Source organism: Mus caroli, chromosome 1 (assembly GCF_900094665.2).
Source record: "Mus caroli chromosome 1, CAROLI_EIJ_v1.1, whole genome shotgun sequence".
NCBI classification, from domain to species: Eukaryota; Metazoa; Chordata; class Mammalia; order Rodentia; family Muridae; genus Mus; species Mus caroli.
Window position 1 is genome coordinate 126,178,688 of NC_034570.1, and position 12,901 is coordinate 126,191,588.

The following is a 12,901-nucleotide window of genomic DNA, read 5'->3' on the forward strand; positions in this document are numbered from 1 at the left end:
CCCCAGAAGAGGGCATCAGATTTCGTTACGGATGGTTGTGAGCCACCATGTGGTTGCTGGGATTTGAACTTGGGACCTTCGGAAGAGCAGTTGGCGCTCTTAACCACTGAGCCATCTATCTCACCAGCCCCTTAAGCTATTTTTTATCTCTCTTCTAATCATCTTGGCAACTTAATGTTTTCCTTTTGATATGTCATTTTGAGAATTTATTTTATTTGAATCTGCAAACTAAGCCTGCATAATACATGCTTATGAAACTTAATTTATCGAGTGCGTGTGTGTGTTTCTGTGCACATGCAGTGTGTACTCCTGTACTGCTGTGGAGGTCAGAGGATAACTTTGGAGAATCAATACTTTTCCTTCTGTGTATCCAGAAACTAAACAGGCATTCAAGGCTTGTGTGACAAATGGTTTTACCTACTGAGCCATCTCTGGGCCACATAAAACAACTTTTATATGTTTTTGAGAACATAATCTCCTCACTCTCTCCTCAGCATTTCTTCTAGCAGAGGCTGGCCTTGCCCAATCCTGATCGTCCTACCTGTTTCCTGTGTGCCACAGGAGTGTAGCGCCATACCACAGGAATAGGACATTTCTACATCTTTATGTTTTAGGATAGGAAAGCATGTCAGGAGGCCAGTCAGGGAATAACCTGTCTATTGTCTTTAGTTCTTAGTGTATACAAGTTTCAGACCACAAGGACAGAACATGGTTCTCTGTGCTGGGAAGGTGGCTCAGCAGGTAAAGACACTAGCTGCCAGGCTTGATGACTTGAGTTCCACTCTCAGGACCCATATGTCTTAGCTTTTCTGATACATTATCTTTTATGTTTTGAACTTAACCTTTAACTGTGACCAGTTCCTCCTTTCCTCCCCCATTCTTCCCCCCCCCTTCCTCCCTCTCTCTCTCCCTGCCTCCCTCCATAGGTTCCCCCCTCACTACTTAACTGGGGTTGAATCTGGAACCTCAGGTAAACCAGGTGAGTGTTGTGCCACTGTACCCAGCCCAGTCCTAGTCCTTTCTGAAAGCCAGTAGCTTTGTAAAGTACAAGAGAGCAAAGCTCTGAACACATCTTTCTCTTACCTTGACACCGTGCATCAAGAAGCAATGTGATTTTTTTTTTCCCCTATGACATCTTGTTCTGTATAATTTAACACATCAGTATCTAAACATAAACTTTAATCTCTTTGATTCAATGGAGTATTTTCTGTTTTTTCCCCCTACCCAGAGAGAATCTTGCTATGTAGTTCAGGCTGGTTTAGAATTTGTTGCCTTCTTATAGAAGCCTACTGAACATTTATGTTTATGGTCATGCTGGCACACCTGGGCATGGAATATTTTGTGGTTTTGACAGGGTCTCACCCCAGGCTGGCCTTTGCTGAAGATGACCATGAACTTCTGATTCTCTTTGTACTTCCCAGATGCTGGGATTATAGGGGTCATCACCATGCCTGTTTTATTGTTATGCAGTGTGTGCTGTGTGCTTGCTGGTGCAGGCTTGTCTGGAGACAAGTTTGCACTGAGATGACTTCTGGGATCTGCCTCTCATCACAGGGGTTACAATCATGGGTAACTGTGCTCAGCTGTGGTGTTGCTGTTGTTGTTGTTGTATTTTTTGTTTTGTTTTGTTTTTTAATTCACTTTACATTGTGATTGATGCCTTCTCCCAGTCCTCCCTCACACAACCCCTCCCCCATTTCTCCTTCTCTGAGAGGGGGAAGACCCCATCCTGTCTGTGTACCACCCTACCCTGGCACATCAAGTCTTCAGGAAGAGTCTCAGGAGGCAGAGGGTACAAGGAGCTCAGGAGAACTGGGTCCATAGACAGACAACAGAGTTAGGAATGGCATCTACTCCAGTTGTTGGGGGACCTCCGAGCTGCACATCTGTAGTCCAGCCCATGTATGCTCTTTGATTGGTCCCCCTTTTAGGGGACCCCCAAGCATCCCCAGCTTTTGGCTTGACTCCCAAGGGTCCAGATTAGTTGACTCTGGTCTTCCTATGGAGTTCCTATCCCCTCTAGATCCCTCAGTCTCCCCCCCAACATTTTCCCAGTGGTGGGCTGTGGGTCTCTGCATCTCTTTCAGTCAGCTGGTGGGTGGAACCTCTCTCAGGACAGTTATCCTAGGCTCCTGTCTGCAAGCATAACAGAGTAAGTATCATTACTCATGTCAGGGATTGGTGCTTGCCCATGGGATGGGTCTTAAGTTGTTGCCAGCCATTGGTTGGCCATTCTCTCAGTCTCTACTCTGTTTTTGTCCCTACATTTCTTGGAGGCAGGACAAATTTTGGGTTGAGGATTTTGTGGGTGAATCCATGTCTTTATCCACTGGGAGTCCTCCCTGACTACAGGAGGTGGCCACTTCAGGATCTATATCCCCCACTGCTGGGAGTCTCAGCTAGAGTCACCCTAATAGCTGTCCCCCATCTCAGGTCTCTGCAACATCCTAACACTCACCCCAGCCACTGATCAGCTCTCTGGCCCCCTGGCCTTCTCTCCTGTCCCTCCCTACACCTGATCCTGAGTTCCCCCCAAACCCCTCATCCCCCCTTCCCATCCCCTTCCCCACCCAGTTCCCTTCCTCCCACTGTCTCCAAAGGCTATTTTATTCCCCCCTCTAAGTGAGATTCAAGCATTGAATCTCATGGGCCTTCCTTCCTTCTTGTTTAACTTCTTTGCATCTGTGGGGTATATCATGGGCATTCTGTACTTTCTGGCTAATATTCACTTACAGTGAGTACATACCTTGCATGTCCTCTGGGCCTGTGTGTCCAGCTTTTATGTGGGTTCTGGGAATCTGAACTCGGGTCCTCACAGCTGCAGCACAGTAAGCGCTTTGTAGGGAACTACTTACCAGCTGCTCCAGCCTAGATTTTATGTCATGGTGGGGATTAAAGCCATGTCTCTGTGTGTGTGTGTGTGTGTGTGTGTGTGTGTGTGTGTGTGAGAGAGAGAGAGAGAGAGAGAGAGAGAGAGAGAGAGAGAGAGAGAGATGGTTAGTCTTAGTTGTCGAACTGAAAATCACCTGTGCGATAGGCCTCTAGGCATGCATGCATGGGGGTGGGTTATCTTACATTAAGTGGGGAAAAAGCATCTTAATTGTGTGTAGGACCGACCGTCCCCTGAGGTAAATCTTGGACTGTATCCAGTGAGAAAGTGAACTGAGTAGTGGGCAGCATTGACTTCTCTCTGTGAACAGGATGTGGTGACCATCTGCCTCAAGCTCCTGCTGCTTGTACTTAGGGCCTATACTCATAAATTGTGGGTTAGTGAGTGGAGTGGGGTGGGATGGGGGAATGCGTGCCTTCTGCATGTGCAGACTTCTCAGAATTGGGCTTCGGGCCTCCCAGTTAGATTTTCGGGTCTACAGGAGCTTCCAGTTTGTTCTGGGTGCTGGGATCTATGCTTAATCCTTATGATTCCGCGGCAAGCATTCTTAAGTGCTGAGTCATCTCTCTAGTCCAAGAGTATTTTATTGAAGCAGCAGGACAGTAAGCTTGACAGGAGCGAGCACCTCACCATCTGAGACACCTCCCCAGCTTGAACACACCTCTGAGTAGGAAATTGGAGGGAAGGCTGTGAATCTCCTTGAGTTAACATTCTCATAATCTAATATACTATTTTAAGTATTTTGGTTTGTATATAAATCAAATAAAGAAGAAAAATTGCCAGTCTTTCTTTCTCTGTCAATAAAAGTCTATTTTATACTGTTTGTCTTTACTTGCTAAGTTAAAGCACACACTGTAAAACATCACTGGAGCCACCAAGTGCATGAGTTTTGAGCCTTGGTGCTGAAGGCTGTGTGCATGCACAGTCACTGTCTAGAGCTTTCACTATTCCAAAGTGAAGTCCGCAAATAGCATTTTATCCTTTCAGTTGCACCCTTATTTTAGGTATTAAAGTCATCTTCCCGGTCTTTCACATTTAGGGAATAATTTATACATAATTTTCTTTTAATGGGCTGCACTCAGCATTTTCCCACATTAAGCAAACATTCTACCACCAAGCCACGCCCCCTTTTATTTATTTATTTATTTATTTATTTATTTATTTATTTATTTATTTATTTATGATTTTTCGAGACAGGGTTTCTCTGTATGTCCCTGGCTGTCCTGGAACTCACTTTGTAGACCAGGCTGGCCTCGAACTCAGAAATCCATATCTGTCTCTGCCTCCCAAGTGCTGGGATTAAAGGTGTGCGCCACCACCCCCGGCTCCCTTTTTATTTTTGACATTGCTAAAGACTGAGCAGTTTTCTTACCTTTTACTCCCTCATTTAGCAGCTCCTCCATGATAGCAGGATTCTGTAAAGAACAGACATTTAAGAATAGAGTTAGAAATTAGTTTAAGTATTGACTCTCCTTCTACTGAAGAATTGATCCTCATAAAATAACATTTTCTTCCCCCTCCCCTCCCGCCCCCCCCCCCATAGTATTCACTTGGAGGATGACTTTGAACTTTTGATTTTCTTTTGCCTTCACTTCCTAAGTGCAGAGATTACAGGAGTGTGCTGTCACACCTGGTTTGTGAGATGTTACCAGATGAACTACATTCTTCAAAGTTTGTGTGTGTGTTAATGTACACAGGTATATTTGTGGGTCCTTGTGCTCCTGTAGATAAATGTGCAGGCCAAATGTGCAGGTCAGCTCTAGGTACCTTCCATCATTCTCTACCTTTTAAAAAACAATCTATTTAGTATTTATATGTGGGTGTGGTTGCATGCAGGCCTCCATTCATGTGTGGAAGTCCATCCTCTCCTCCTACCGCATGGTATATAAAGACCAAACTCAAGTTCTCAGACTTGGTGGTAAGCACCTTTACCCACTGAGCCATCTCACCAGTCCCTCTACTTAAGTTTTAAGGTGGTCTCTTACTGGATGTGAGGCTAATGAAGTACACTAGTTGGCCATTACAGTCCACCTTTCTCTGCTGTCCCTGCTGTCGTTGTATAGACACATGCTTGTCTTTTTCTAGGGATCTGAACTCAGATCCTCATGCTTACTAAGGCTACTCTTCCCCAGCCTTCTCGCCTTGGAGAATTTCACTGGGTAACCCAGGTTGCTATGAACTTGTGACAGTCTTTTTGCCTCTGCCTCCAGATTGCTGGAGTTATACACACCGTATATTTAAAAGACTAAGTCAAATATGTAAAGATTCTATAGATAATTTGGCATTATACTGTTTTGTAGAGATACTTCAAAATCATTTTTACCTAAGTTGGCGACTTTTCAACATGGGTCAGGCAGGGTAGAGGGGAATATTATGCCAGATGTACCAATGTCTTGGGTGGGATTTACATACTTGTCATTTTCTTGTAGAAAAGTGCACCACTCTTACATTTTGTTTGACTGATAATTTGTTAAATAATTTCAAGTGTTAAGTAATTATATCTAATAGTTTTTTGCTTTCCCCTAGGATTGGCAGCCACCATTCGCTTGTGATGTCGATAAACTTCATTTCACCCCACGAATCCAGAGGCTGAATGAACTGGAGGTATGTTCTGTCCAGGGGAATCCTCTTTGATGATGAGTCTGCCACTAATGTTACAGTCTTAGTGAAATGAGAACATGGTCCATAATGATAATCATGGCACAGAAAGCTGGCAGTATGTAGCAAGCCAAATCTCATTAAAGGTACTGACTTATGTCTGTCTCCTCTTGTCTGCTAAGTAATATATATGAGTTATTGTATCTTTAGATTATAATCAATGGAATTTTAAGTTTTGAAAATAACGATCCCTAATTTTCTTTTACACTTAAAACTTTCATTTAATTTTTAATTTTCAAAAATGTTATTTATGTTTATGGATGTTTTGTCTGCATGTATATCTGTATCACAGCATGCCTGGTGCCCTTGAAGGTCAGAAGGCGCAGCAAGCATCACCTTCGCTGAGTTACAAATAGTTGTCAGCAGCCCAGAGAAGAGTCCTAATCACACTGCTTTAGAGTGCACATGCAGTTTTTGCTCTTGTATTTTAACTTTTTGGTTTCTATGCTGTAGAAAGTGGTTTTTAAAATGATTTCTTTCTTTTTACTTTATGTGCACTGGTCTTTTCCCTGCACATATATTAAGAGCCTGAAGCTGGAGTAGTTACTGAGTTACTGGCAGGTGTGAGCTGCCATGTGGGTGCCGGGAATCAAACCTCAGTCCTCTGGAAGAGCAGCCAGTGCACTCTAACTGCCAGGCAATCTCTCCAGCCTACAGAAAGTTTTAAAGTGCAGATGGTTTAACTGTTACAGCATTTCTTGTTCTTGCAAAGGACTCTGGGTCATTTTCTTTTCTTTTCTTTTTAGAAAGTTTTATTTATTTATTTTATGTATATGAGAACAATGTAGCTGTCTCCAGGCACACCCGAAGAGGGCATTAGATCCCATTTCAGATGGTTGTGAGCCACCATGTGGTTGCTGGGAATTGAACTCAGGACCTCTGGAAGAGCAGTTGGTGTTCTTAACCACTGAGCCATCTCTCCAGTCCCTCTGGTTCATTTTCTAACCATTTATGACTCCAATTCAAGAGAATCTTGATGCTCTCTTATGTCCTTCAGGCATTTGGCATGCATGTTGTACACATTTATATATGCAAACAAAACATTCACACACATAAAATAAATATTAAAAATAGCACAAGCTAGAAAATACTAGGTTTTTGATAACAGAGTCTGTCTGTGTCAGTGTTTTACACATTACTTTTTCATTTTTAAATTTTGAGACATGTACCCTAGGCTTGCATGAGATTTACTATATAGTATATAGTCTAATCCAGCTTCTAAACTGGCCATCATCCTGCTTTGAGTTTGTAAGTGCTGGGATTACAAGTAAGAACCTTTCACCTCTGGTTTTGTTTTTTTTTGTTGTTGTTGTTTTGTTTTATTTTTTGGGTTTTTTGTTTTTGTTTTTTTGTTTTTTTGAGACAGGGTTTCTCTGTATAGCCCTGGCTGTCCTGGAACTCACTTTGTAGACCAGGCTGGCCCGAACTCAGAAATCCACCTGTCTCTGCCTCCCAAGTGCTGGGATTAAAGGTGTGCACCACCACACCCGGATGTGGTGCTGATGATTAAATCCGAGGCCTTTACATGGTAGGGAAATGCCTGTACCAATTGAACTTCAACTTCTCTCTCTCTCTCTCTCTTAATTAATTTATGTATATGAGTACATCACCATTTCTCTCCTCAGACACACAGAGGGCATTGGGATCTATTGCAGATGGTTGTGAGCCACCATCTGGGAATTGAACTCAGGACCTATGGAAGAGCAATCGGTGCTCTTACCCACTGAACTATCTCTCCAACCCCTTGAACTTCATTTCCATCCCTTAAGCATTTCATTTTAGCCTATTTTCAAATTTGCAGTTGCATGTAAAGGTATAGGTATTATTCAGGTGTGGTACCAGCTTTAGAGGACATAGAGGTATAGAGGACAGCTCGATCGATGCAGTGAGTTCCAGGGTTGCCATTGGGATTTGAATATGAATGAAACTTTCAAATTGCCCCCACGAGTGCGCACGTCTGTGTGTGTGTGTGTTTTAAGGGGAATATATGTGTATGTGATGATTTGATAGATAGTTAACATTTACCATTTTTTCTGTGATTTTTTTTTTTTTTTTTTTTTTTAATGCCATAGCAGTAGTAGTTGGGTCTGGTGGTGGCACATACTTTTAATTCCAGCACTTGAAAGGCAGAGACAGGAGGATCTCTTGAGTTTAAGGCTAGTCTGGTCTATAGGCCTGCAAGGACTTGAGGGGAAATAAAAGGTCATTACAAGCCATTTCTGATTTTAACCAATAACATTAAATTGTGCCTATAGTGATTCTTAGTTGAGACATTGTTCAGAATAACTTCATTCTGTATGCTTTTGCCTATGTCTGTGTTGTATGCATAAAATATTTTGAGTGACAATATTTTAGTAATTATATTTTTTCCACAGAATAATAAAATATAGGAATCTTAAGCAGTGTATGTAACAATATTTTCCTTAGACGCAGACAGCACATACTTTTAAAATACAACTTAGGCAAGCAAACACTTTTGTACTAAATAATTTAATAAATAGACGTTAGTTTTGGTTTTAGTCTTAAGGGTGAAAAGGTAACTCAGGCTTTAAAGCAAGACAGCACCAAGTGCAGAGCTGTGATGTGGCAGCAGTGTAACCTCTCCCCCACCCCCTCCGGATGACCTTGTTCACGGCCACAGGGAAAGCCTTAGGTGAGGTTAAAATGCTTTTCTTTGACATTTAGGCCCAAACACGTGTAAAATTGAATTTCCTGGACCAGATTGCAAAGTATTGGGAGCTTCAAGGAAGTACTCTGAAGATCCCCCACGTGGAGAGAAAGATCTTAGACCTGTTCCAGCTAAATAAGGCAAGTGCTGGGGCAGCTATTTCTTTCCTTTCCTTTCCTTTCCTTTCCTTTTCTTTTCTTTTCTTTTCTTTTCTTTTCTTTTCTTTAACAACCTTAGAAAGAAGCTACTTGTATATAATTGGTAAAATGAGATTATTTTTGTTGTTGTTGTTGTTACGTATCAGAGCTTTACCTATGTAGTTTGTAAGCTTTCTTTTATAGAAGAGTTTGTTACAATTTATCTTTCACTGCAAAGGGTCCTTCCCATTTTAGTTTACACCAGGAAGAACCTGAAGCTCAGGGAAGTTGAAAAGGCATAAGCTCTACACACGGTGGCATTCTTGCTGCCTTTTTTAAAAATAGAGACTTTTTAAGGGTAACAAGGCAGGACCAAATATGGGGGGCTGTTCAGATGTAATTGTCAGGCGTCGTCTTCTCTGGGGAGTGAAAAGGGGCTTTGAGAGAGCCAGTGAATGAATCTGGACTGACCACACTGTCAAAAGTGCTGTTCTTATTATTTACCTTCAAATTAATAGCTTAGCTGGTAGTTTGTTGTGTGTTTTGTTTTCTTTCTTTTGACCTAAGAAGTAAAAAACAAAAAACAAAAACATAAAACAAAGCAACTATAATAAAAGTATAGCTGGGAGTTTTGTTCTTAGAATCTTACCTAGGTTGAGGGAATTAGAAGTAAATTTCTCTAATTTCTTCTTTCTGATTTTTATTTATTTTTTGCTATTATTAACAGTTAGTCGCAGAAGAAGGTGGGTTTGCAGTTGTTTGCAAGGATAGAAAATGGACCAAAATTGCCACCAAGATGGGTTTTGCTCCTGGTAAAGCTGTGGGCTCACATATCAGGGGACATTATGAGCGAATACTCAATCCATACAATTTGTTCCTGTCTGGAGACAGTCTGAGGGTGAGTATTGGAGCTACCTTCTCCTGTTTTATTTAGCTGCTTATTTATTGGTACATTGTCTTTGCAATGTTTAGAAAACATTGTTAAATGATTTCCTTTTGAGGAAAAAAATTCTAGGACTTTGGTTTGGGGAGCAACTGTATTTAAAAGTTTGGTATCAGAATGAATAAGATCATAAAGGAAATACCTTTTTTACTGTCAAGTACAGCTAAAATCTGTATTTAATTCACTGTAGAGTGAAATACTCTATTAAAAGCATCTCTCCCTGGTTGTCACATGAAAGTGTAACCTGGGAATTAACTGACCCAACATTTGTCTATTGAGATTTCCAAGGGAGTTGTCAGGTAGAATATTTAACAAAGGGGAAGAACTTAGTGCTGCAAAGCACCGTCCTCTCCCAGCTGTTTCTATCTGCAAGCCTCTTTGTTTGCAGGCAAATGCTCTAAAGCCCTCCCATATTTTTCAAGGCTCTGGTAGAAAGGAGTGTCTTAACCCATTCTTTTGAGATCCTCTAAATACTGGGGTAATCAGTCTTGTAACTTCATTTCTGTGCTGTGGAGAGATTGAGGATACAGTTTCTCAGGTCAGAACAGACATTAAAATTGTACCCTAATACTATAAACTGGCAACACTGTAATGCTACATTTTAAATCATGGTGTTTTTTTGTTTTCTTTTGATTTCTTCTTGAAATTCTTTTTTATTTGCGTACTGGTTATCAAACTGAAGCTCTACCAGTCTTCAAATTGGAATGTTGTTTGGGTGTAGCCCTGGCCATTTTATATTTGTCATTTAAGCTAGGCTGGCCATGAACACACAAGAGATGTCTGTCTCTGTCTCCAAGTGATGATTGTAGGTGTGTGCGTATCACTCTTGGCTTTGTATGTTTGGACAGGGTCTTATGCAGCACAGACTGGCCTCAACTTGTTGTATACCTTGATGACCTTGAACTTCTACTCATCTTGCTTCTCCCAAAAGTGATTGGGATCACAGCCTGCACCATCACCATGCTCAGTTCATACAAAAGACCCAGGACTTTTGTACATCTGAGTCAAGTACTATGCCAACAGGCCTACACCTTCATCCCTATCCCCCTCTATAAAAATGCATGTTAGTGTTTAGTGAGCCATGGATGATGTCATTCATTGGAGACGGTGTTTTCCTGTATGAGCTCTTGTGAGTTTATAGTCCATGATGGCAGGGAAGCACGGTGTCAGAAGCATGATGGAGAGAGAGGTGGCCATGTTGTGTCTGCAGGCAGGAGGCAAATGCTCCTGCTTATTATGCGCTTTCTCTTTATAGGTTGTGGTATCACAGTTCCTGGAATGGTGCTACCCACAATTAGTGTAGCTCTACCTTAATTAATCTAGACAATTCCTTATGGGTTGGAATGCAGCTTGTCTCTTAGGTGATTCTAAATCCTGTCAAAGTGATTTTATTAACTATCACAGTGTGCGTCCTGGGCTGCGTTTGAACATGTGCTTCTCCTGCCTCAGCCCCCTAAGTTTTGGATTACAGTTGTGGACCACATACTAGATTTTGGTCTCTGTTTTATAGTTACACCCTAGAAGCATTTAGTTGCCTATATAGGCATAGAATAAAACTTACCTTTTGAATTCTTCTATCTATGGAGATTATAGTGAGTAAGGAAAGCAAAGATCTTTCCTGATTTATGAGTTGCAGCCTTTTAGAACCTTGTCAGTTGCCTAGGGAGCCAACGTAGTCAAAAAACAAAATGAACAAATAAAAAACTGCTTGGTAGATCCCAAGCTTATATAGTAAGGTCCACTGGCAAGCAAATAAAGGGCAGGGATTATTATGTTGAGACTTAGTGTATACCAGTATAGTCTAAGCACTGGTGCATTTTCCTTGTAGAAAGTTTTAAAAGGGACTGAGAATGTAACTCATGTGCTGTGCACAGGGCCCTGGATTTAACCTGTAGCACATCACAGACTGGTCATGGTGGTACACGCCTGTAATCCCAGGGTCTCAAAAGGCAGAGGCAGGCGGATCCAGGGTTATTGTTGGCTACACAGTGAACTCAAGGCCAATCTGGACTACATGAGACTGTCTGAACCGTGTACTGGCATAATGGAACACAGGCTTACGCTTGCATCACCCATGTTTTCTGAATGCCCTGAAGGAGGACAGCGGTCTCTGTGGGATGAGGTGATTATGGTATAATGATCTCTTTGCAAGAAGAGGTTAAAGTTCATATTAGTAAGTAATAAGCCTTAGGCTTGTGTTTTGAATTATTGTTTGGAACAAAAGATAGATTTCTTTATTCTAAAATGTTGCTAAGATTGGTTTCTGCCCAGTGTGTCTAAAGGTCTTATAGAGTCCTGAATATAGATGTTAGAACCAGTAAGAGCAGTGGAAATAGACACTAAATTTGTGATAGAATATGTGAATTAGGTCATTACTATTTGTCTGGTTTCATATAATTTTAGCCTCAAATAAATTCATATAATTTTTGTTTCACAAAGGTCATAGAGTGTATAAAAAGTATTACAAATTTTGTGTTTTTGTTTTTGGAAGACAAGATCTCATGTGTCCTAGGCTAACCTCTAATTTTAACGGTATAGCCAAGGATAGTTCTGACCGTTCTGATCCTCTGGCCTCGCCTCCTGGGAACTAGGCTTATAGGTGTGGCCACCACATCCAGGCCATGGTTGCTGGGGATTGAGCTCAGCAATTCATACCTGCTGTGTAAGCACTCGGCCAACTGAGAGCTGCACCCTCTGCCCCACGCTGTCTTCTGCCTTTTAGAAATGTGTACTCATAGAAGTTTATTGAGCTACATCGCTAGTTAGCTTCATGTATCCCATGCCAAGCGTAAATGATGTGCCATACCCCAGATGGACTTTAGATAATTGCATTGTGGAGCCTACTTTTAAAAATGCTTCCCATGGGGGCTGAAGAGGTGGATCAGTGGTTAAGAGCACTTGCTGCTCTTGCAGAGGACCTGGGTTTGGATCTCAGAACCCACACGGTGGCTTACAACCAACTGTATGTCCAATACCAGGGAACCTGATGCCCTCTTCTGGCTTCCTCTGGCATTAGACTTACGCACAATGTGCATGCTCACATGTAGGCAAATGCTCATCCAAAACAGATCTTAAAAAGATCCTTCTCATAAATTTATTGTCCTCTTACAAAATAGAAGTGCATAATTGAGAAATTGATGTTAGCTTCAGTAATAATAATTTCTTGTGTTATGTTTTGCCATTAAATATTGTCTTTCTGTCAGCTTAGTGAATTATTCCCCTTAATGAAATTGAGGGAAAAAAAGGGAAAAGGAAATTTTCCTGATAAGAACTGTATCAATTTTCTTGTCCCTATGACTGAAAACCTAACAGTAAGCAAAGGCAGGAAGGATTGATTTGGGTTCACAGTGTGGGGGTACAGTCATTGCATCCTGGCTAGAAGCATGGTGGTTCATGGCAGTGAGGTGGTGTGGCAGGGACTCTTCACATGGTGGAGCAGAGGGCAAGATTATAATGAGACCTAGAACCTATGGGGACGTTTTTATGTCTACCATTATATAAATAACTTTTCAGTTTTGAAACAGTCTCTATGAAGATTAGATGGCCTGGAACTCCTGGAGTTTACTCCTAGGCTTGATTGACCACTTGCCTCTGCTTCCCAACTG

General features: G+C 41.6%; 1 protein-coding gene across 1 annotated transcript in view; it reads left to right on the forward strand.

The window, feature by feature from the left end:
* Positions 1-12,901, forward strand: part of Kdm5b (lysine demethylase 5B) — a 74,928-nt gene that overhangs the window by 22,100 nt on the left and 39,927 nt on the right. Inside the window, exons 2-4 of the mRNA XM_021176317.2 lie at positions 5,417-5,494; positions 8,234-8,356; positions 9,081-9,251. Coding sequence (XP_021031976.1) covers positions 5,417-5,494; positions 8,234-8,356; positions 9,081-9,251 — 372 coding nt within the window. The remainder of the gene's footprint in view (positions 1-5,416; positions 5,495-8,233; positions 8,357-9,080; positions 9,252-12,901) is intronic.